The following is a 25,356-nucleotide window of genomic DNA, read 5'->3' on the forward strand; positions in this document are numbered from 1 at the left end:
ACCAAAACCTTTAAAACACTCTATGAAAAAACAACTAAAAGGCAAAAGATTAAAATGAGAAAATTTCCTCTTTGAAATAATAAACACATTTTTAAAAACTATCTTTCTAACCACACAGGGCACTGGATAACACAAGGTTGCTTTGAAGACATGATAAACAAAAGGCTGGGTGATTGTTGCTGAAAGCAGGTATATTGTAACCAGTAGCAGCAATTGATAAGCAGCTATTTTAGGGACAAATTCCTCTTTCATGTCATCCTTTTTTCTGAAATTTTATCACATTCTAAAAATGCAAATATAAGGACAAATATAAACGAGCCAGCTGTTAGTTAGAAATTTTTGTTCCTTACTATGTTTTCTCTGCAATTCAAATCTGGCCTCAGCAGAATAATGTAGCATTTGGGAAAAAAGATACAAGCCAAGAGAGCAGCTCCAGAGGCCAAAATGGAGAAGATCTCCACAGCCACCATGGACTTTCCTTTAGTGCTCAGGTAGGTGGGGAGGAAGGAGATCCAAACACTGCAAAAAACCAGCATGCTAAAAGTAATGAACTTGGCTTCATTAAAACTATCAGGCAATTTCCTAGCCAGAAAGGCCACTGTGAAACTGATGAGGGCCAGAAAACCTAGATAGGCAAGGACAATGTAAAACATGAAAGCTGAACCTTCCTTACATTCCAAGATGATTTCTCCAAACAAGGAGTGGAAGTCCAGGTTAAGAAATGGAGGAGAGGTTCCCAGCCAGGTGGCACAAAGAAGTGCTTGGACCAGAGGACAGGCTATGACAATGGAGTAGGTCAGTGGTTTTCCTAAGAGTTTCCTTGTCTTGTTCCCTGGCTTGGTGGCCATGAAGGCCAGAACCACCATGACAGTTTTTGCCAACACAGAGGAAACTGCAAGGGAAAAGAGAATGGCAAAGGCAGATTGTTGTAAGAGACAGGTGATCTTCCCTGGTTGACCAATGAAGAGGAAGGAGCAGAGGAAGCAGAGCAGGAGGGAGACCAGGAGAATGTCAGTGAGATCTCGGTTGTTGGCCTTGACAATTGGTGTGTCATGATGTTTATAGAAAATTATCAGGACTGCACATGTGCTCACAGAGAGAAAAAGAGTGTGAGAAACTAATGTGTATCCCAGGGTGTCCTGATAGGCAAGGAAGTGGATTTTCTTGGCAATGCATTGGTCCTTGTCCTTGTTGGGATATTGGTCTTCTTGGCAGGGTTCACAGTGAGCTGCATCTGAAATCAAGAATCTTTGTTTAAGAATTCATTCATTCAAGCAAATCAAGCTGCATTTATAATGATTCTAGGATAGATTAGCCAGTGACGAGGATTAGTTCAATTCCATCTATCCATTCACTATGCACTTCCATGAGTAATCTTGCTTTCAGTTTGAGATTGCTGCCTGTTTTCTCCCCTACTTTATAATGGAACACACAGAAGGTCGATAGACCTGTTATCCAGGAATGCTACTGTTTTCTTTGTGTGTACATGATCCCTGCCTTAACCTCTCTGCTTTGTGCTTCAGATGTGTTCATTCAGACTTATTTGATCGCTCCTACTCTATCAAAGAGACACTGATAGATGAATCTCCTCTTTCTCTGGCAGGTCTATTTCCTCGGAGGTTGATAGTATTGATGGATGAAGCATGCACTAAGTAGTAAGAATTAAAGCTTGGACTGAAAACCCCGCTTCCTCAGGAAAAGATTAGAATTTGGTTTTCACAATCAGATATTACAGGAGGAGTTGAAATGCAAGTTGGAGATTCATAAAGTCTGCCCTAAAACTATCCTGCATGGAACTGCTGAGGATTGGGAAAGGTGACTTCTGTGGCCAGGGCAATTTAGATCCATCAACTGAAAAGTTATGCTGAAAACAGAACTCAATCTTATCAAAAATGATCACAATAAAGAAAATAGATTTAATGAATGTCTTCTTTGATCTTGGAAGATCTACTTTTGAAGTTTGCTCTACCTGTCTGATTAGAAATGGTCCCTTCTGGACAAACGTCACACTGGTAGCAGCAAACCTGCTCGCCCTCTGGAACTCTTCTCCTCTCTCCTGCATGGCACCTCTTCATGCCACATCTGGCAAAGGGGATGGTCTGAAAGAGAAATATTTGAAATTACTTAAGCAATGAACTTGCTGCATTCATTCTTTCCCTCATTCCTATTTCCCTTTTTTATTCCTACTTCTATTTTCAGATTCTCTTCTTAAGAAATAGATTGCCACCATCTATCAAAAACCAGGAACAGCTGCTGGGGGATTCAGGCCATTGGCACTCCCAACCTACCATTAAATGTTGGAGACTGGAACTGGGATCTCAGCCTGTAGAGGAAGGCTTGTGACTGAACTACAGCATTTCTAAAAAAAAAAAACCACGAGGATACTACTGAGCATCAATGGTCCATGGAAATCACTGTTGCTTGCTGTAATTGCATCCTGCATTTCAAGCAGACATTGTTCCCAAGGCTAACCCTTTGTGGAATGACACAAATCAGGCATCAAACGTGTTACATGCAAAGCTGATTTTACACCAAATGACTGCCAAGATTTCTGACTCAATTGATTATTTTTCCAGTTAGAAAAATGTTGTACATCTCAAGAAGAGAATGAATCTTTCCTTGAATTTACAACATTTCCTTGCAGCTCACCTTTGTGCCCCAGACGATTCCATCAGATTTAATGGTGAAATCTTGTCCTGGGGGAGCCTCAGGATTTACTTGCCCAACCTTCTTGGGGAGAAAAGATTGATTGGGGAGGAAAACCCAATGAGAAGATCATAACGAGCAGATCCCAGTCCATCTTCTGAGAAGGAGACTTCCTCTCCAGCACTGTTGTTGAACTGCACATTCCTCAAATAGGGAAGAATCTGAAAGAAAGGAGACCTTCAGAAATAGGAGTGTTTGGGCTAGAGGTATGGTTATGGCTTCTGTCAGAACATGGTGACCATCTTGAGAAGATGAGTTCATGTCTGAAAAGCTAGAGGAGTTCTCTTGGTGAAGAACTGAGGAATCTGCAGTAACACCAAATATTTAACTCTGAAACTACAAATGGTTTTCCTTTGGTCCTTTGTATCATGGTTTCTTCAAATCAAGCTTTATCAGAATAAGTACACTGAAAGATTTTAGTGCCACATTCCAAAATTAATCATATTTTTAAAATTAATTAATTAATTAAATTTATTTATTTGTCAATCATATATAAGATAACAGGTAAAAGTATAAACAGAATTTGGATACATGAAAAGATTAAATAAAAAGGAATATTAGGACAGGGACATTAGGCTTGTTGGTATACTTATGCACGCCACTTACAGACGTCTTGGGAATGAGGTGAGGTCAACAGTAGAAAATCTAAGGTTAAAGTTTTGGGGGTTTGGGGAAATAACCACAGAGTCAGGTATTGCATTCCAGGCACTGAGCACTCTGTTGCTGAAGTCGTATTTTCTGCAATCGAGTTTGGAGCGGTTTACCTTGAGTTTGTATCATTGTGTGCTCGTGTATTATTGTGGTTGAAGATGAAGTAGTCATTGACAGGTAGGACATTGTAGCAGATAATTTTGTATACTACACTTAGGCCAGACTGAAGGCGGTGTAGTTCTAAATTGTCTAATCCCAAGATTTCGAGCCTGGTAGCATAAGGTATTCTGTTGTGAGCAGAGGAGTGGAGTACTCTTCTCGTGAAATATCTCTGGACTCGCTCAATTGTATTAATGTCTGAAATACAGTGCGGATTCCAGACAGATGAGCTGTATTGAAGAATTGGCCTAGCAAAGGTTTTGTATGTCCTAGTTTGCAGTATAATATTACCAGAAATGAAGCTTTGCAAGATTAGATTAACAACTCTTAATGCTTTTTTGGCAATGTTGTTACAGTGAGCTCTGGCACTTAGATCATTTGAGATGAGTACTCCAAGATCTTTGACAGAGTGAGGGTCGTCTATGAGGTCGTATGTGGTTTTCCTCCTGTAATACTTGATTACATGTAGTTTTAAATATTTACTTTGTCCCGGGGTCTTGTAACTGATCAATTCACTTTAGCAACAATGAAATAATTTGCATGAGAACAGAGTACAATTCCTCTGATTTTCTCTGCCTGAGAATTGAACAGAGCAAGAACAATGTCTGATGAAATGGGCATCAAGGAAAAGGAAAGTCTTGTCCTGTTTTTTCTGTTCACTGTTCAGAGAAGTTCAATGTCTATCCATTAATGCAGAAAAGTCTGATGTGTTTGAGACAAACAACCCACTAAGACTATTTTGAGTCCTGCTTTATGTGCTCAGGTGAACCAAGATTTGCTGCATTCACACTACAACCTGAGCAGTACGATAAATGTAAAACTGGACAAATTGGGTGGGGTAAAATAGGATGTTAACTGATAGAAACATAAACCAAGGGTAAAAGGAACTGAGTGTCTTTCTACAAGTTGGATTTGGGTTATATGCTGAAGGAAACGGAGGTTGTTATGCAACTGTCTCAAGTAGGACTTCTACTGACTTCTGGAAGCTTCTTTCTCAAACGCAGCCAGATTGTTCTTTTGGTCTCAGCTGACATCTACTCCCTGTCAGGGTTACCTCCTGAAACTCTAGCAACCATTGAAGCCTTTCAGGACTTTATGAAGGTCTTTCTTCTATGGATCTTATGGACAGTTCATTTCGTATACTTCTCTTCCCCCCCAAAAAAAAACTCTTCCAACAAAACATTATTCTTATTTCATCTCTTTCTAATAATTGCTTTTAATATGTTTTCCTTTCTAAGGAAGCCACAGAAATTACCTGCCATGACTGGACATTGGAGATCCTCTTTCCATGCCTCATCATGGTTGGCTGGGCTCTGGGTCCATACATTGCATGTAAAGCGTGTGCCACAGCAAAAATGGCATTGTAGATATTGTAACTTTCAGCTGTCATGCTTGTTTCAAAAATGTAATTGGGCAGATTCTGCAGATTCTCCTTTCCTGTACATTGTTTTTCCCCCTTTGGGAGGATCTTGTCTGGTTGGTGAATCTTGCAGCGAAAGACCTTTTCCCACCATAGAGGGAGAAATACATCCCCTTGTGGGTTCAAGGGGTCTAAAGACAGAACAAAATGTTTGAATTCTGAGACATCCCCGGTGTGGTCCCTGAAATGCAAGACTCCATGGAAAGACTTTAGAAATAGCAAGGTGTCTTTAGATTCAACCACAATAAGTTTCCAATGGGAGGTTAAGATCCAAACATTCTGAAATGTTTTCTTCTTGAAGTTTTTATGGATAAACAACATTGTCTGTACACTGACACTACATTTGGGGTCTCCAAACAGAATAATCACTTCAGTTTTTGACCAAGTCTGGAAATTGAGAAGTAATTGTTTCCATATAATCACAAAATCATGTGATTTCAGCCTTTTAGTGAAGGCCAGGCAGATCTCCTTCTCCTTAAGCATTGGCATCAGAGTTGAGATGAAATGTTCTCCCCTGTCATCTTCAGTGGTGAAAAGTCCAACCCAGTTCCACTGGAAATACAGGAGCAGCTGGATTAAACCTACATACTGAGGAGATTCCTTGGGATTAATCGGGAAGAAGGAAGGATAAACTCTTCTCTCTCCCTGAGAGAACTCAAAGCCAACACCGAGCTGAAAAACAGTGAGATTCATCTTTCAAAGACAAAGTAAAGTCTTAGGGCAACTTTAGAAGTCACCATTGTATGGATTTTGCTCCACCAGTCAACCTGGCAAGCTTCATCTCCTTCCCTTCTTAGGGAGAGCCACCACTTACACATCTTGACTGATTATGATATGTCAGAAGACAAGAGAAAACCCAACAACCTGATACAGGAAATAAATGTCACTAAAATGATGGCTACTCTTTAATGAAGAATAAGCGGAGAGTAAGAGGCTCATGATGTGCCTCCCCCAAACTACTTTTAATTTCCTCTTGGCTTATGTGTGTGTTTTCATCTTTGTTTTATCCATATTGTATCCAAGGGAGCTCTCTTACCTGTGGGACCTTAAAGATGCTGAATATGGAGGCCATCAGCCTTGAGAGTTTGGAGTTGAGGTCACCAATGACTGACAGCAGAGTGTCCTGCAGGTCACATTTGTACCCTGGAACCATTTGGCCTCGTGAGGAGAGTATGGAGAGGCTGTTTAAAGAAACAACTATCACAGTCTGGTAATGGCCATGGATGTGGAAGCCAAGGGAGATGTTGGGGAGCAGAAGAAAATCCTTATTGACCTCGGAGACAGCAAACATCAATGCAAGGAACTGCTGGTAGTTACTGGTGATGAATCTGTAATGAGCAAAACATTGGCAAACATTACAAGAAAGCTTGTGCATGGCTGTAGAATTTGCTTTAATGTTTGGGGGGACTTTTGAGGGCAGAAACTCCCAAATTTCAATGGGTTTGGGTTTTTTTCAGAGGATTTTCCTTGGCTAAACTTGGATGACTTTGTGAGAAAGGAAACAAGTCTTTTCGTAGATATCCGGATTGTTTTATACTCTCTATCATCCCAGCCATATTCACTTTGCTGCGGTGGCTGAAATCCTTTCCAACTGCTTCACTTTCAATGTAATTATTTAAGGTCTCTCTTGGAGCAGCTTCTTCAGGTTTGGTGAGGATTGCTGAGCACAGGAGTACAGTGGGGGTCACCTCATCGGTTGACTGAAGGCCATTATTCATGAGTAATGCTGATTCCAACACTGAGAGAGATTTTTGTTACTCCTGAACAGTTGAAGCGTGTTGAGCTTTTATTTGAATTTTCTGCCAAAAGTTACTGTTCAGATTAATATTATAATTTGACTTCTTCACTAGTCCAGCAAAGCTTCCCTCTTCATTTTTGTTGTTTATCATCTATCTGATGAAGAGATTGAGAATTCCAGCCTATTTGAAGAGCTTCCTAATTTATCGAGAAAAGCACAAAATATGCACTACACCAGAACAGTTCAAAACACTAGAAGTATTTTGTGAAAAAAGTCCCTGAATGTAAAGCAAAGAAACAATTTATCTCCATGTTTCCCCTTCAGCTGAAACTTACCCCTTTATAAAAACAAGCTTCACTGTATTAAACTCTAGGACAGGAGACTTGTTAATGCTTCCCAAGGGCAAATTCCCACCAATAATGAGATCACCAGGCCTGTAGTAGCTTCCATCTGATTCGATATAATCCCTGAACACACACATGGTTTGCAGCCTCTTTGCTGTAGTTGGAGCCAGGAGCCAGAAGAGCATCAGCATCAGAAGTAGCATAACTCCTGCCCAGTCTTTCTTCACACACATATGGATTGCAGCCTTTTCAGAGAAGTTGGAGATAGGAGCAGGAAGGGCATCAGCAGTAGCATGACTCCTGCCCCATCTTTCTTGTCTTCTTCCCTCCTAGAACAGAAAAGAAACTTTGTGCAGAAACTCATTTGAAGGTTGCTCCTGAAATCTCACTGGAACATTAGTACAGCAGACACCACCTGTGTCACCTGGATGGCACCAGGATAAATTTATAGCAACAATGCTTCCTCTTACCTGTGTTTGGGCCATGAGCATAGAGGAAACAAAGGCATTCAAGTCTCCTGAAACCCAGGAATTAGCTCTTTACAAGGCAGCCTAAGGTGACATCTTCTGCCCCCATCTGAAAAACTCAGAGATATTTTTTAAAAGCAGGGTTTATTTTGTAAGATTATTTATTGAGAAATCCACAGGGGACACGCTATGAATTACTGTACTTCTGATAATTGCAAGGAAAAGCAATTGTTCTACCTATGGAGCAATAGCTTCTCATTCACCAGAATGGAAAAACATGTTTATGTGTCTTGTAATGCACAGAGCAGATGGAGTCAAGCTGAAGTTGTGAATCTGACCTCCATGAAACTGACCCCCTGGAAAGAAGATGGAGTTTGGCCTGGGCCATAGTTGGTCAGCTAGTGTGAGAGTCATGGGGTTTGGTGGCATACAACTATCAGTTGTCCCCTTGTAACTGTGAGCAGTCATGCCAATGCTTGGATGGAATAACCATTTTTTTAATAACCACATGGCAGTGGATGAAATCAGAAACTGGGATAACAAAGAATGGGTATATAGTGTTAGGTGAGTCTCTCCTTCACCTGAAGGTGGTTCCATTCAGTGTTGGTTGCAGGAGTGAGACTGAGCCAAATCCATTGACTTTCAGGATCCATCTGGAAAGCCTTTTCAGTTTGAGGTCAGGTATCATTTGTATGCTGATGATATTCAGTTGTACAACCACTGATTGACCAAGTGGTGCTATGAAGGTTTTGCCCTTGTGCATGAAGGTTGGATGGGGAGGGAGAGTCTCAGTTTGAATCTTAGCAAAAACAGGCAGCTGTGCACGATTGGTTCTCCCAGAAGTGGAATTTTTCATCTTTGGTTCATCATGACATTGAACTGTAATGCTTAGGACTCTTCTTCACTCTAGGATCTTCCTGGACTAATAGTTTCTGCTCAAGGAGCAGAATGGTACCTATCTCAAGAAAGAAGTGTGCCTGCTCGGAGAATAAGTCTCCGCTTAGTGGGGGCCAAAAGCAGGTATACTAAGCAGGTATATACAGAAGTATGAAGGCTATTGCTTAATGCATTGTTAACTGCCCTGAGTCTCTGGAGAAGGGCAGCATATAAATCGAACCAATAAATAAATAACAAATAAATCACAGTGCAGATCATGACTAAATTCTGGAGGGAGTTCCTGCATTCCATTGGGTCATCCCAAGGTCTTAGCTTGGTCTTTCATCCAAGCACCAATGGGAGGGTAGAGAGACTGAATGCCATGGTAGAGCAATACCTGAGGTGTTACGTGAACTACCAGCAGTCCAATTAGGCATTAGACCTCTTGCCATTCGCTGAGGTCGGGTACAATAATGCTGTTCACAGTAGCACGGAACTAACCCCTTTCAAGGTAGTAAGTGGTATAGGCTTCGTCCCAATGCCAGAATATCCAAGAGATCCCCTTTCTTCAATCAGCCTGACGGATTGTCTGTCAAGGTTCCGATCACTGCCTAATAAGAACAGGAGCCTCAAGCAAAGTTTCAAGAAAAATCCAGTTGTTTATTAGGTGCATCATGTCAGCACGGACCAAGTGAAGCCAATTTCACTCAATTTATGTCTTGCCTCTGACCCTGTTTCCCCCTCCCCCCAAGGTGTGTCATCAGTCACAGTCCCCAACGAATCAATTTTGCAGGTCATAGAAGTCACTCCCTCTGGTCATTACTGGTTTCTATGGCGATGGCCTTGACTTTGGCCAGCTAGGTCTTTGTAAATGTTCTGTCAGGTGCAAAACATTTGGATCAGACATGAACTTCCAACTAGACTGATTAATTTCTCATCATACAAGCAGTAACTTTCTCAATTAATGTTTAACACTATCTTGGTATTACATAAGGGTTAATGGAATTCATGAGGGATTGGACTTAGTTTATTTGTGGCTGATTCCTCTTTTAACTCCATGCCCAGGTTCTGCCACTCCTCCAACAGGTTAAATTTGTTAAACAGAACGAAATTGAGCAGTGGAGAGTCAACTTGCATGAGAGCAACAGAGGCGATGGAGGCAAGAGGGGTGGAAGAGTGGAGGCAGAAAGTCAGGAGTTCTTGGGAACAAAGCTACACTTGAGAGATTCCCAGCATGAATTCATCCTTGAAAGATGGGTGTGTTCATCCACCTATGAATGATTACTTGGTTTGGCTAATATTCAAGAAACAATTCCTGGGTCCTACCATACTGGTCAATTTTAGTGGAACTTTGATAAATCCTGATTTCTGTGAAAGTTCAGGCCTTTAATGGGATGGAAATGGCATGAGTTGAACTTTTAGATGAACTTTGGAAGGAGCAGGATGAGGCCAGTGCATCCATTCTGGCTCAATATGACCTCTTGGTGGTCTATATTGTCATCAACCATCAAACACAGCTGCATGGCATAATTACAGAAGTGCTCACTATTTTCTAAGTGACCATAATTAAATGGGATCAGTGGTGGCTGCTTTGAAAATCATGTCGGAAGTGTTTGCCAAGTGAAACTGTTGCAAGAATTATGACTTCAGTTTTTGTATGCTTACAAACATTCCAATGTTGTCAATGTGCTAAGTTGCAAAGTTACCTTTTCATCATCATTGCTCAACAAGAACCAATTGTAATGTTTTTGTGACTATTACGACTGCTTAATCCTTCAGGCCCCCTCCATCCAAAACCCACTGTGGAATGAAATGCAGGACAGAAAACCAATAATCAAATCTCATTGGAAAACAAACCACTGCCACAATCTAAACCTGAGCTGTGAACATTCTCTACTGTTTCATGCTGCAATGTTCTTGCATTAGGGCTACCCTTGAAGACCCCTTGAAAACTGCAGCTGGTCCAAGATGAAGCCCACAATGTTGGACCCTTCTAGATTCACCCATTTCAGACTTCTGTTGCAATAAGTTGCAGTGGCCCTCAGTTTCCTCCAAGGCACCATTCAAGGTGCCGGTTATCACTTTTAAATAACTGCATGTCACAGGACTGGGTGATTGACAGATGCCTCCTGACTTAAATTACAAAGCTGGGATGACTCTCATGCCCTGGTTGACGTTGCTAGTAACATGTATTCATTAAGGAAATTAGATTGTGATCCTGGGTCAAATTATTTCTCTGCAGACTCTCTTTGCGCAAAGATCTGATAGACCATCTTCGTTCACCAAGGATGTCCAAGAGATGAAATATCATGAGAGGTTATTAATATAATGCAAACAGTTATGACATACTTTGCTCATCCATCTCAGGAAAATTCTGCCTGACATTGATGAGGAACTATAGCAGATCTGGATGTGAGAGGGATTTAAACTCTACCATTTGAAAAATCATTGAATAGTGGTAGACAATTCTATAATGCCTCAGATATTTAAGGAAACAACCATATTTGCTTAAAAACATGAATACTGAGCACATCCCTTTAAAATACTAACTTAAAAATTGAACTAAATTAAAAGGAATAAAATGAGAAAATTCCCTCCTTGTAATAATGAAAACATCTTTATGAAAAAGATTCCCATCAAATCAGGGCACTGGACATCACTGAGGACACTTTGAAAACACGATAAACAAAGACTGGAGGATCGTTGCTGACCACAGGTAAATTGTCATGTAAGGTCCTGCCTCACCAGTCTTCTCAAGAAAGCAGAACTCTTGAAACAATTATTGTTTCAAAAGTAACTTTTATTGAAAGACAGTGATAGCAAAGGAAATGTAGGAAGGAACTGAAGTTTCCCACTCAAAGCGTTAGGCTAAACTGCTACAAGCAAAGCCCCTCCCAATGTCCAGTTCAACATTGTGCCAATCCCAAGGAGCGAAGATGTTTTGAGAACCTCAGGTAGAGATAGTAATCACTGTCAACTCCCAGGCAGTTCAATTTCACTTTCTCTAGTGGTGAGATAAAGCAGATGGCTCAAAGCACATTCCTTCCCCCGCCCTAAAATGACCTAAGGCACATTCCTTCCCCACTCCCTTTTTTCCACAAGGTACAGCAAAGCAATGCAAATGAAACCCTGCACAACCCCCTCCCCAAGCGTCCCCTTCCCACCAGAATGGCAGCATCCCAATAGAAATCTATGGGACCGGACATGTAACCAATTGCAGCACATGAGAAGGAATTTTTTAATGGACATGTTCCTCCTTCTTGTCAACTTTTTTTTTTAAAAAATCAGATTCTAAACATGCCTGAAAGACAAATATAAATGAGGCATTTATATTTGCCTTTGCATTAGTTAGAAATTCTTGTTTCTTACTATATTTTCTCTACAATTCAGATCCGGCCTCAGTAGAATAATGTAGCATTTGGGGAAAAAGATACAAGCCAAGAGAGCAGCTCCAGAGGCCAAAATGGAGAAAATCTCCACAGCCATCATGAATTTCCCTTTGGTGCTCAGGTAGGTGGGGAGGAAGGTGATCCAAACACTGCAAAAGACCAGCATGCTAAAAGTAATGAATTTGGCTTCATTAAAACTATCAGGCAATTTCCTAGCTAGAAAGGCCACTGTGAAACTGATGAAGGCCAAAAAACCTAGGTAAGCAAGGACAATGTAAAACATTAAAGCTGAGCCTTCCTTGCATTCCAAGATAATCTCTCCAAACAAGGAGTGAAAGTCACAGCTGGGAAATGGAGGAGAGGTTCCCAGCCAGGTGGCACAAAGGACTACTTGGATCAGGGGACAGGCTATGACAATGGAGTTGGTCAGTGGTTTCCCTAAGAGTTTCCTTGTCTTGTTCCCTGGCTTGGTGGCCATGAAGGCCAGAACCACCATAACAGTCTTTGCCAACACAGAGGAAACTGCAAGAGAAAAGAGAATGGCAAAGGCAGATTGTCGTATAAGACAGGTGACCTTCCCAGGTTGACCAATGAAAAGGAAGGAGCAGAGGAAGCAGAGCAAGAGGGAGACCAAGAGGATGTAGGTGAGATCTCGGTTGTTGGCCTTGACAATTGGTGTGTCATGATGTTTATAGAAAATCACCAGGACTGCAGAAGTGATTACTGAGAGAAAAAGAGCAAGAGAAACTAAGGTGTATCCCAGGGTGTCTTGATAGGAAAGGAAGTGGATCATCTTGGCAATGCATTGGTCCTTGTCTGTGTTGGGAAATTGGTCTTCTGGGCAGGGTTCACAGCGACCTGCATCTGAAATCAAAAGTCTTTGTCTAAGGATTCCTTCAGCAAGTACCATGCAGATTATTCCTCCCACATAAATGATATGAGTGTTGCCATTTTGCTGTTGACCTACCTACAAAGGGAGTAATGTCCCCCTGGAGCTCTGGGTGGCCCCTGACCTGCGCTCTTTCTGCCATGACCTTAAGACATGGTTATTCCACAAGGCCGGATTGGACTGAAGGGGTTTTTAAGGGGAGTTTTAATGGTTTTTAATACTTAATATTGATTTTATCTGTTTTTATTGCTGTGAGCCGCCCTGAGTCCTTCCGGAGAGAGGGCGGCATATAAGCTAAATAAATAAATAAATAAATAAATAAATAAATAAATAAATAAATAAATAAATAAATAAATGTCCCCTATGCTATTTATGGGGAATTAAAAAGAGCAAATAATCCTTTGTTTATGATGATCCTGAGAATAGATTAGCCAGAGACAAGGATTTATCCAGTTCCAGCTGTCCTTTCACTGTGCATTTCCATTTCCACTGTGCATTTCCAGGATGAATGTCCTCTTTCCCTGGCAGGTCTATTAACTCAGAGGTTGATAGTGGTGACAGAAGAAGCATAATATAAATAATAAAAATTAAAGCTTGGACCACACACCCCACTTCCTCACGAAAGAGTGGAAGGCGCTTTTTCCAATAGGAGGTTAGAGTAGGAGTGGAAATCCAAGTTGGACATTCATAAATTCTGCCCTAAAGCTATCCTGCATGGAACTGCTGAGGATCGGGAAAGGTGCCTCTGTGGCCAGGGCAGTTTATATCTGTGAACTGAAAGCTTTTGCTGAAAAATATGGTTTCATGTCAATCTTCTTAAAATGACAAAAATGACTTAATGAATGTCTTCTTTGATCCTGGAAGATCTATATTTGAAGTCCTGTTTACCTGTTTGATTAGAAAAGGTCCCTTCTGGACAAGCCTCACAATGGTAGCAGCAAACCTGCTTTCCCTCTGGAACTCTTCTCCTCTCTCCTGCATGGCACCTCTTCATGCCACACCTGGCAAAGGGCACCTTCTGAAAGAGAAAAAAGAAATACTTGAGATGGCCTGAGCAATGAACCTGCTGCATTTATTCTTTTCCCCAATCCTATTTCCCTTCCTTATTCCTTCTTCTATGTTCAGATTCTCTTCTAAAGAAACATATTGCCACTGTCTATCAGACATCAAGAACAGTCCTGAGGGATTCAGGCCAGTGGCATTCCAGATACACCCATGAATGTGGGAGATTGAAACTGGAGACTCAGCCTGCAGAGGAAGTCTTGTGAACTCTTGTGACAAGAGAATTTCTAAAAGAAAGAACTGTCAGGATACAACTGAGAGGAAGTGATTCTGTTGCTTCTTTTTAATTGCATCCTGTGTTTCAAGCAGAAGTCAATTCCAAGTCTAATTGTTTGTGGAATGGCATAAATTAGACCTCAAAGGTGTTGTGTGCAAAGCAGATTTTTCACCAAATGCAATAATTTCTGATTCAATTGATCATTTTTCAAGTTAGAAAGATGTTCTGCATCTCAGGAAGAGAATGACTCTTTCCCTGAACTTACAACATTTCCTTGCAGCTCACCTTTGTGCCCCAGATGATTCCATCAGAGTTAATGGTGAAATCTTGGCCTGGGGGAGCTTTAGGATTTACTTGCCCAACTTTTATGGGAACAAAGGATCGATTGGGGAGGAGAATCCAATTCAAAAGATCATAACGAGCAGATTCCAGTCCATCTTCTGAAAAGGAGACCTCATCTCCAGCACTGTTGTTGAACTGCACATTCCTCAAATAGGCAAGAATCTGAAATAAAAGAGACGTTTAGAAATAGGAGTATTTAGTTAGAGCTACGGTTATGGCCCTCTTTATGGATTACTGCCGTGTTGTGGTGAAGGGGCTTGTGTAGCTCAATGAAGCTATGAGCTATGCCATGCAGGGTCACCCAAGATGGAGAGGTCATCATAGAGAGCTCTGACAAAACGTGACCCACTGGAGAAGGAAATGGCAACCCATTCTAGTATCTTTGCCATGAAAACCCCCTTTTGGTAGTACCAAAAGGCAAAAATATATGACGCTGGAAGATGAGCCTCTCAGGTCAGAAGGTGTCCAATATGTTATTGGGGAAGAGCAGAGGGCTAGTCCTAGTAGTGCCAGAAAGAATCAAGCTGTTGTGGTCCACCAGCAGCCTGCGGAACTGGCAGTGGATTCGGACAGTGATGAGGCTGAGGAAGAACATGGGCCAGTCCTGGAGGCTGGGGAAGGCCTGGATGAGGGCTCTGTGTCAGAGGCAGAGATGGAGCCAGGGCCATCGGGAGTGATGCACAGACTTCAGAGCCTCCAGAGGCTGACAGTAGAGAGGCAGAGGAACAGGAGGAGCCTGTTCCTAGTGCATGTATGAGAAGAACTGCCAGAAGGCAGGAGGAGCTAAAGCAGAGAGGACGACTTGGGAGTAGGGCCAAGAGATGATTGGCCCCTCTCATGAGGCTTAAAAGACCAGCAATGGCTCTTGGCCCCTTTGCCGGAAAACAACTGTTGAGAAATTTGCTTCGTGTTTGGATGTATTTCTTTCTTGTCAGCATCTTCGGTTCCTGAACTGTTGCCAAGAAATGCATTTGGCAGTTTGCCTAATTATCCCAAGGTCAGAGATAAACTGAAGAATGGTGTTTTGAGAACTTTACTTTCAATTTAATTGATTATACGCTGAGAATGAGTTAATTCTCAGCTATTTTAATAAAATCTGTTCGTTTTTTGGAACTGTTTTGTATTTAATATTAACTATGTGGGCCTGGGTGACAACAGAAGTGACTGGGCCAAAGCAGTGGTGAAATGTAAAATTTGTTACTACCGGTTCTGTGGGCGTGGCTTGGTGGGCAGGTAATGTGACTGGGTGGGCGTGGCCAACTTTTTTTCCCTTACTTTTAAAACAATTTTTTCTACAACCTCTTCAGCCGAAGAGGTTGCAGAAAAAATGCTTTTAAAAGTAAAAAAACCAGCCTCTGATGACCGTTCAGCTGGGTATGGGGAGGGGGGTGTGCAGGGATTTTTCCTACCGGTTCTCCGAACTACCCGCGGCCATTGCTACTGGATCAGGTGATCCGGTCCGAACTGGGAGCATTTCACCCCTGGGCCAAACCCAAAAGGATGCTCAACTGTGGATGTATCTGATAGTGAAAGCAAAGTCCAATGCTGTAAATATCTGTACTCCATAGGAACCTGGAATGTAAGATCCATCCAATCAAGACAAGCTGGACATGGTCAAACAAGAGATGACAAGACTGAATATCGACATCTTAGTAATCAGTGAACTAAAATGGACAGGAATGGGTGAATTTAATTCAGATGACCATCAGGTATACTACTGTGGGCAAGAATCCCTCAAAGAAATGGAGTAGCCTTCATAATCAATAAAAGAGTAGGAAAAGCAATACTGGGATTCAATCTCCAAAATGACAGAATGATCTCAGTTTGAATTCAAGGCAACCCATTCAACATCACAGCAGTCCAAGTCTATGCCCCAACCACTGGTGCTGAAGAGGATGAAGTTGACTGGTTCTATGAAGTCCTACAGCACCTTATAGAATTAACACCAAAAAATGATGTCATGCTAATTTTGCAGCTCAAATGCAGCAGCAGCAGCAGCCACAAGCGCACGCACAAGTGCCTTCAGCCGGTCAACAGCAAGCACAGCAAATACCACAGGTATTTTTACCGGCACAGCCAGCATACCAAATGCATGTTCCTCACCAGGCATTTTCTGTTGCTCCACTAGCTGGTGATTCAAAATTAAAGATGTCAGAACAGAATTATAAGGCCTGGGTCAGTGAGATTGAATTGTTATTTCACAGAGAAGGCACTCACTGTGCCTACTTGTAGCAGAAGGTCACCTTCTGCTCCAAGTAGCATTTTCTTCTGAATTTGCAAGCTCTAAAAAAGTCCTCCCAGAACCTTCTGAATTTGTAACGCTTGGTGCAAGGCCAAAGTTTTCACAAACTGCCGAGCATATTTCCTCCCATGCAGAGAGAGAAATAATTCATTATTCTCCTCGAAGCTCTGAGCTCACCCAGCATGAGAAAGCTATAAAAACCTATCATAACCATATAAAATTTTATGAACATGAGCTATCCCAGGCACAAATGGATTTATCTATGCTTGAGCAAGATGAGAGACAGTCTAGTGACTTTAAAATCTCTACAAGCGCCATTTTGGTTCCTTCATCTTGAAGATCGGGCTTGTAGCCATACAAAATGAAGAAAGGAGTCTGATTCATTACACTGCTCCAAGTAGCATTTTCTTCTGCTCCATTTTCTTCAGTAGAATACCTTACACTCACCTTTCCACCTTTCACTGCATTTTTTTATTTACCAGCTGAGCTCTATTTTTGAACTATAAGACTTTCCGTAGTTTGCCAAGAATCCTTATCTCTGATGCTACTACGCATGTCCATCCACCCACATTCCTTTACACACTTCTTCCTTTGTTCTCCTGCCAGATAGGTCCGGCAGGAGCGAGCTTTGCCAAGATGTAATTACTTAGCTAGTGAGATGTTTTTTATTTTCTTTATAACAAATAAATGAGTTTTCTTAGAAGATATTTCTTCGGGTTTGTTTTCTTAAAGTATGCAACAAGGAATGGCCACGATCCGCCCCCTCTTAATTAAGGTGCAATTATTCCAGAGCCAGGATGGGATTAATCATCGCCCTGACACCTGGTAGCAGAGGATGGTTAAAATTATGGCTTTTTTCCTTGCTTGTTACTTTGATAAGACCTCTAGGCTAGATTAGCTAGATGATTGATTTGCGACTGAGGAACGCTAATTAAATTGCCTACTAAGATGCCGAAGAAGAAGAAAAAAGGCAAAATGAAACTAAGACCACTCTTCGTAAATGATTTGATTGATCTTTCCAATGAAGAGGTGGCAGAAAGAACTTCCAGAAAAGAACTTTTCAGACTTCCAGCCCCTTGCTTCAGCCACACGACCAGAACAAGAAGCCGTGGGAGAAGAAACGAAGGGAGATAAGAGAAAAATTGCTTTTGAAGATAATGAGCTACAACTGAGGTCAGTAGCATTTTCTTCTGAATTTGCAAGCTCTAAAAAAGTCCTCCCAGAACCTTCTGAATTTGTAACGCTTGATGCAAGGCCAAAGTTTTCACAAACTGCCGAGCATATTTCCTCCCACGCAGAGAGAGAAATAATTCATTATTCTCCTCAAAGCTCTGAGCTCACCCAGCATGAGAAAGCTATAAAAGCCTATCGTAACCATATAAAATTTTATGAAAATGAGCTATCCCAGGCACAAATGGATTTATCTATGCTTGAGCGAGATGAGAGACAGTCTAGTGACTTTAAAATCTCTAAAAGCACCATTTTGGCTCCTTCTTCTTCAGAGCCAAAAACACTCCCTCTGGTGGATTTTGTGTCAGGCCAATCAGAACAGAGAGCAGTGCACACGTCACACAAAGTCCTCCCTTCTGAGATTACATATGCCACGAAGGCACAGAAATTATCTGAGCTGCCCGAAACTAAAGGTGCAGCACCATCTGCTGGCCAAAGTAATTTACTAGAGAAAGCTGAAAGGCAACGTAGTCTACATGGACATTTTGAAGTATTGCAACAGATTTTAGCAAACATGTCCTTAACTTATTCAGATATTCAGGCTGCAACGCCATAAGTGTCTCCACAGGCCCAAACTTCAGCACCCCCTGGTGGTGCTGGTGTCCTTTTAGATGGAACAGCAATGCAGCAAAGGCAAATGACTGCGTCTCCAGCAGGTCATGCTAATATTGCAGCTCATATGCAGCAGCAGCAGCCTCAGCCACAAGCGCACGCACAAGTGCCTTCAGCCGGTCCACAGCAAGCACAACAAATACCACAGGTATTTTTACCAGCACAGCCAGCATACCAAATGCATGTTCCTCACCAGGCATTTTCTGTTGCTCCACTAGCTGGTGAGTCCAAATTAAAGATGACAGGACAGAATTATAAGGCCTGGGTCAGTGAGATTGGATTGTTACTTCGCAGAGAAGGCACTCACTGTATGATGTTTTTATCCTCCTGCTCAGCCATGGACTCCTGCAATAAGAGACTTAGAGACTAGAGCTTGCACAACATTATTGATGTCCATGGATACTGAACTGCAGGTCACCTTTCCGCCTAATGCAACAGCCCAACAAATTTGGGCCCAATTGGAAAATTGCTACAGGCCTGTTTCACTTGAATCTTCATGTTTACTCATGTCTGAGTTCCATGGTTCGAGATTGAAACCTGGAGGACATTTAACCAAACTGAAAGGAATCAGAACAGAATTGAGAGAAAGAGGCTATAATATTGATGATATTCAAATGATCAGCATTATTATTAACTCATTGAATAATGAATGGAAAGATGCCATTACAAAGATTAACCAAGTGCCTATTGCTCAACGCACAGTGGACCATGTGTGCAGACTTTTAATTGAAGAAGAAGCACTCATGTTAGCCACGCCACATTTGAGAGGACCACCCGCATCAAGAGCTCCAGCGAGGCATCCCTTCCGAGGAAGAGCCTTCGTTCCAAGGATGCCAAGATGCTACATTTATGATCGTATGGGACATGCCACCCGGGATTGTCCCCAACGAGTTCCAGCTCCCGTCTCATACCAGCCCAGAGGAACAGATTCCAGAGGAGGCAGAGGCAGAAGACAAGGTTGTCGTGGTCCCAGGCATGATCCACAAGCTCCACTTGCCACATTGGCTTTAGCCAATGATCCACAACCTCATTCAGAGTACGACAGACGACTCCTGTGGACTTTGGACAGTGGTGCAGCATTGCATGTTACCTACAGAAAGGAACTTTTCACAGAGATGCAGGAGCCTGAACCTGAACTACGTGAACTTTTATTCTTTATTCTTCGGGTTTGTTTTCTTAAAGTACGCAACAAGGAATGGCCACGATCCGCCCCCTCTTAATTAAGGTGCGATTATCCCAGAGCCAGGATGGGATTAATCATCTCCCTGACACTTATTATCATAGGGGATTGGAATGCTAAAATAGGAAGCCAAAAGATAACTGGAATAACAGGCAAGTTTGGCCTTGGAGTACAAAATGAATCAGGGCACAGGCTGATGGAATTTTGTCAAGAAAATAGGATGGTCATAGCAAACACTCCTTTCCAACAACCCAAGAGATGACTCTACACATGGACATCACCAGACAGTCAACACAGAAATCAAATTGACTATGTGCTCTGCAGCCAAAGATAGAGAAGCTCTTTACAGTCAGTAAAAACAAGACCAGGAGCTGACTGTGGCTCAGATCATGAGCTTCTCCTTGCAAAATTTAGGCTTAAATTGAAGAAAGTAGGGGAAAGCACTAGGCTACTCAGGAATGAACTAAATCATATCCCTGATACAGTAGAGGTGACAAATAGATTTAAGGAATTAGATCTGGTAGAAAGAATGCCTGAAGGTCTATGGACAGAGGTTGGCAACATTGCAGAAGAGGTAGCAACTCAAACCATCCCTAAGAAAAAGAAATTCAAGAAAGCAAAATGGTTCTCTGAGGAAGCTTTATAAGTGGCTGAAGAAAGAAGGGAAGCGAAAGGCAATGTCAGGCCTGGAAGCCATCTTTTGTATTAGGCCTTCAGACCTGCTACATTTACTACTGTGGGAAATTGGGAGGGGGGATTGTATGGAATATGGGTGATGTATAGTAATAATAACATTCCTTTCTCAAGAAGTCAAGGACAACTTGCCCTGCACCTCGAAGGCTGGAACTGAGAGGCATCTCCGGTTGGAACAATGTTTGATTGGACCATGTGATGGACTCTTGGGGGTGCTGGGCAGGAACTTGAACTTTTCTTTGGGTGGAGAAAACTTGGAAACTTTCAGATTCGAGTTTTCCCAGATGTCCCAATATGACATCTCTAATTAAATGCAATTTTGAGGAAACTCAAGCCTTGGAGTTTTCATTCATTGGGGGTGTTACTTGGAACCCTGACAGGCAAGGGAGAAAGAGAAAGATACACCCAATTGAATGCAGAATTCCAGAGAATAGCTAGAAGAGATAAGAATGCCTTCTTAAATGAACAGTACAAAGAAATAGAATAATAAAAAAAAAGAATTGGGAAGAACAGAGATCTCTTCAAGAAAATTGGAGATATGAAGGGAAAGTTTCATGCAAAGATGGGCATGATAAAGGACCAAAATGGCAGGGACCTAACACAGGCCGAAGAGTTTAAGAAGAGGTGGCAAAATTATACAGAGGAACTATACAAGAAGAAGCTTAACGTCCCTGATAACCACAATGGGCTGGTCATTGACCTCGAGCCAGAGACCCTGGAATGTGAAGTCAAATGGGCCTTAGAAAATCTGAGCAACAACAAGATAGTGGAGGTGACAATATTCCAGCTGAGCTATTCAAAATCTTAAAAGAGGATGCAGTCAAAGTGCTACACTCAATTTGTCAGCAAATTTGGAAAACTCAACAGTGGCCACAGGATTGGAAAAAGTCAGTTTACATTCCAATGCCAAAGAAGGGCAATGCCAAAGAAGGTTCAAACTACCACACCATTGCACTCATTTCACATGCTAGTAAAGTTCTGCTCAAAATCCTACAAGCTAGACTCCAGCAGTAAGTGGATCGAGAACTACCAGAAGTACAAGCAGGATTTCAAAGAGGCAGAGGAACTAGAGATCAAATTGCCAACATACGCTGGATCGAGGAGATTCAGTTAGGGAGTTCCAGAAAAACATCTACTTCTGCTTCATTGACTATGCTAAAGCCTTTGATTGTGTGGATCACAACAAATTGTGGCAAGTTCTTTAAAATATGGGAGTGCCAGACCATCTTATTTGCCTCTTGAGAAACCTATATGCGGGTCAAGAAACAACAGTGAGAACTGGTCATGGAACCACCAATTGGTTCAAAATTGAGAAAGGAGTTAGGAAAGGCTGTCTATTTAACTTATATGCAGAGCAGATCATGAGAAAGGCAGGGCTAGATGAATCACAAGATGGAATTAAGATTGCTGGGAGAAATATCAACAAACTGAGATATATAGAAGATACCACTCTAATGGCAGAAAGTAAAGAGGAACCACAGAGCTTCTTGATGTGGGTGAAGGAAGAGAGTGCAAAAATTGGCTTGAAACTGAACATTAACAAAACTAAGATCATGGCATCCAGCCCTCTCAATTCTTGTCAAATAGATGGAGAAGAAATGGAGGTAGTGACAGATTTTATTTTCCTGTGCTCCAAGATCACCGTAGATGGGGACTGCAGCCAAGAAATTAAAAGATGCTTGCTCCTGGGGAGGAAAGCTGTGGCAAATCTAGATAGCTTACTAAAAAGCAGAAACATTACCCTGCCACCAAAAGTGCGTATAGTCAAGGCTATCTTTTTCCCAGTTGCAATGTGTGGCTGTGAAAGTTGGACCATAAGAAAGGCTGAGCACCAGAGAATGGAGGCCTTTGAACTCTGGTGCTGGGAAGACTCCTGCAAGTCCCTTGGACTGCAAGGCAATCAAACCAGGGAGTCCTAGAGGAGATCAACCCTGACTGCTCTTTAGAAGGCAAGATCCTGAAGATGAAACTGAAATACTTTGGCCACCTAATGAGAAGGAAGGAGTCACTGGATAAGAGCCTAATGCTGGGAAGGATTGAGGGCAAAAGAAGAAGGGGACGACAGAGAATGGGGTGGCTGGATGGAGTCACTGAAGCAGGAGGCATGAGCTTAAATGGACTCCAGGGGATGGTAGAGGACAGGAAGAATTAGAACAGTGGGACAAACTATGGACAAGGAACTATAAATTTACAACAGCAGTCCCCTACAAAGAAAACCTCTATAAAATGATTTATAGATGGCATTTGCCCTCTATGAGATTGGCCAAAATGTACCCAAATTTATCCCCCAAATGCTAGAGATGTAACCACAAATTTTGAACATTCCATCACATGTGGTGGACGTGCCCCATCACAAGGAAATATTGGTGCAAAATTCAAAAATGGCTGGAAGAAATTAAGACCAAAAAAAAAAAAAAAGATTTGAAACCAGAACTATTTTTATTAGGAATACTGGACTCGAAAATGAACAAAAAACTTCAATACATCACACTACACATACTCACTGCAGCAAGAATCATATTTGCACAAAACTGGAAACAAAATAATTTACCTTCAGACAAAATAGCAATTAGAAAAATTCTTGAATGCACAGAAATGGATAAAATGACTATGGAGCTAAAAGAGAGGGATGATTCGGACTATTATGAAGTATGGAATAACATGTATAGTTGGTTTGAAAATAGAAACCAAAACAGGAAATGTTTATCTTAGTACTGATGAAACCTAAATTGGAGTAATTGAAAAACATTAAACAAAGAGATGTGAATATAAATAAATATAAGTCGGTAGACAAGAATAATGAATACTACTATATGGGTTAATATATACATTGATGTAATGATATTATACTACTATCAAGAAGTAAATAGATATGATAGAATAGAGAACCACAAAAGCAAAATACATATGCCAATACAGAAAGCTGTAAAATAAATTTAGATGGCATATATTGTTTGCTTTGTTTGTTTTTATGTATTTGTGGTTGTTTTTTAAGTTGTTTTTAAAGACAAAATTGTTTAATAAAAATTATTTTAAAACAACAACAACGGGTCTTATGGACAGCTCCTTTGTTTCCATCTCTTCCCCCCCCAAACTCTTCCAACAAAACATTATTCTTAATTCACATTTTTCTAATAATTGTTTTGAATATGCATTGATATAATAACCAGAAGATATTTAATCAGTAATTGAAGGAATGCATATGGGAAGCTTCCTCTCTAAGGAAGCCACAGAAATTACCTGCCATGACTGGAGATTTGAGATCCTCTTTCCAAGCCTCATCATGGTCGGTTGGGCTCTGGATGCAAACATTGCATGTAAAGCGTGTGCCACAGCATAAATGGCATTGTAGATCTTGTAACTTTCACCTGTCATGCTTATTTCAAAAACGTAATCTGGCAGATTCTGCAAATTCTCCTTTCCTGTACATTGTTTTCCCCCCTTTGGAGTGATATTGCCTGGTTTGTGGAGTGTGCAATGAAAGACAGATTCCCACAGTTCTGGGGGAAAGACATCTCCTTGGGGGCTCAAGGGGTCTAAAGACAGGAGGAAATGGCTGAATTCTGAAACATCCCGGGTGTGGTCCCTGAAATGCAGGATTCCATGGAAAGGCTTTAGAAATGTTTTTTCAGATTCCTCCAGACTAAGTTTCCAATGGGAAGTTAAGATCCAAACATTCTGCAAGGTTCTGTTGCTCAACGTTTCATGGCAAGCTAAAAGTGTCTGTACAGTGTAAGTACAACCATAGTTTCCAAACAGAATAATCACTTCAGTTTTTATCCAAGTCTGTAACTTGAGAAGCATTTTCTCTATTCTAATCTGAAGATCATCTATTTTTAAACTTTCAGTGAACACCAGGCAGATCTCCTTCTCCTGGAGCATTGGCGTCAGAATTGAAATGAAACGTTCTCCCCTGTCATCTTGAGGGGCCATAAGACCAACCCAGTTCCACTGGAAATAAAGGAGCAGCTGCACTAAACCCACATACTGAGGAGATTCCTTGGGATTAATCCAGAAGAAGGAAGGATAAAACCTTCTCTCTTCCTGAGAGAACTCAAAGCCAACACCGAGCTGAAAAACAATGAGATTCATCTTTCAAAGACAAAGTAAAGTCTTAGGGCAACTTTAGGAGTCACCATTGTGTGGATTTTGCTCCATCAGTCAACCTGGCAAGCTTCATCTCCTTCCCTTCTTAGGGAGAGCCACCACTTACACATCTTGACTGATTGTGATATGTCAGAAGACAAGAGAAGAACCCAACAACCTGATACAGGAAATAAATGTCACTAAAATGATGGCTACCATTTTATGAAGAATAAACAGAGAGTCAGAGGCTCATGATGTGCCTCCCCCAAACTACCTTTAATTTCCTCTTGGCTTATGTGTGTGTTTTCATCTTTGAATTATCCATATTGTATCCAGTGGAGCTCTCTTACCTGTGGGACCTTGAAGATGCTGAAGATGGAGGCCATCTGCCTTGAGAATATGGCACTCAGATCACCAATGACGGAGAGCAGAGTGTCCTGCTGGTCACATTTGTAACCTGGAACCACATGGTCTTGTGAGGAGAGCATGGAGAGGCTGTTTAAGGAAATAAGTACCCCAGTCTGGAAATGTGCATAGATGTGGAAGCCAAGGGTGATGTTGGGGAGCAGAAGAAAATCCTTATTGACCTCAGAGACAGCAAACATCAGTGCAAAGAACTGCTGGTAGTAACTGGTGATGGGTCTGTAGTGAGCAAAACATTGGCAAATATTACAGGAAATCTTGTGCCTGGCTGTAGAACTTGCTTTACTGTTTGGGGGGAATTTTGGGGGCCGAAACTCCCAAATTTCATTGGGGTTGGGTTTCTTTCAAAGGATTTCCCTTGGCTAAACTTGGATGACTTTGTGAGAAAGGAGACAACCCTTTCCATAGGTATTATGGACTGTTTTATACTCTCTATCATCCCTGCCATATTCACTCTGCTGCAGTGGCTGTAATCCTTTCCAACTGCTCCTTTTATAATGTAATTATTTAAGGTCTCTCCTTGAGCAGCTTCTTCAGGTGTGGTAAAGATTGATGAGCACAGAACTACAGCGAGGTCACCTCAGAGATTTACTGAAGGCCATTATTCATGAGAAATGCTGATTCCAGCAC

General features: G+C 41.6%; 1 protein-coding gene across 1 annotated transcript in view; it reads right to left on the minus strand.

Moving 5' to 3' along the window:
* Positions 1–329: 329 nt before the first annotated feature.
* The window catches only part of LOC139312238 (extracellular calcium-sensing receptor-like), a 28,764-nt gene continuing 3,737 nt past the window's right edge, over positions 330–25,356 (minus strand). The window contains exons 3-7 of the mRNA XM_070936855.1: positions 24,654–24,945; positions 14,273–14,422; positions 13,641–13,657; positions 5,973–6,264; positions 330–1,187 (exon numbers count right to left, since the gene is read on the minus strand). Coding sequence (XP_070792956.1) covers positions 330–1,187; positions 5,973–6,264; positions 13,641–13,657; positions 14,273–14,422; positions 24,654–24,945 — 1,609 coding nt within the window. The remainder of the gene's footprint in view (positions 1,188–5,972; positions 6,265–13,640; positions 13,658–14,272; positions 14,423–24,653; positions 24,946–25,356) is intronic.

The sequence above is a fragment of the Pituophis catenifer genome, unplaced genomic scaffold (genome assembly GCF_029215685.1).
Source record: "Pituophis catenifer annectens isolate HBS135680 unplaced genomic scaffold, rPitCat1.0.hap2 SCAF_1, whole genome shotgun sequence".
In the NCBI taxonomy this organism is placed as follows: domain Eukaryota; kingdom Metazoa; phylum Chordata; class Lepidosauria; order Squamata; family Colubridae; genus Pituophis; species Pituophis catenifer.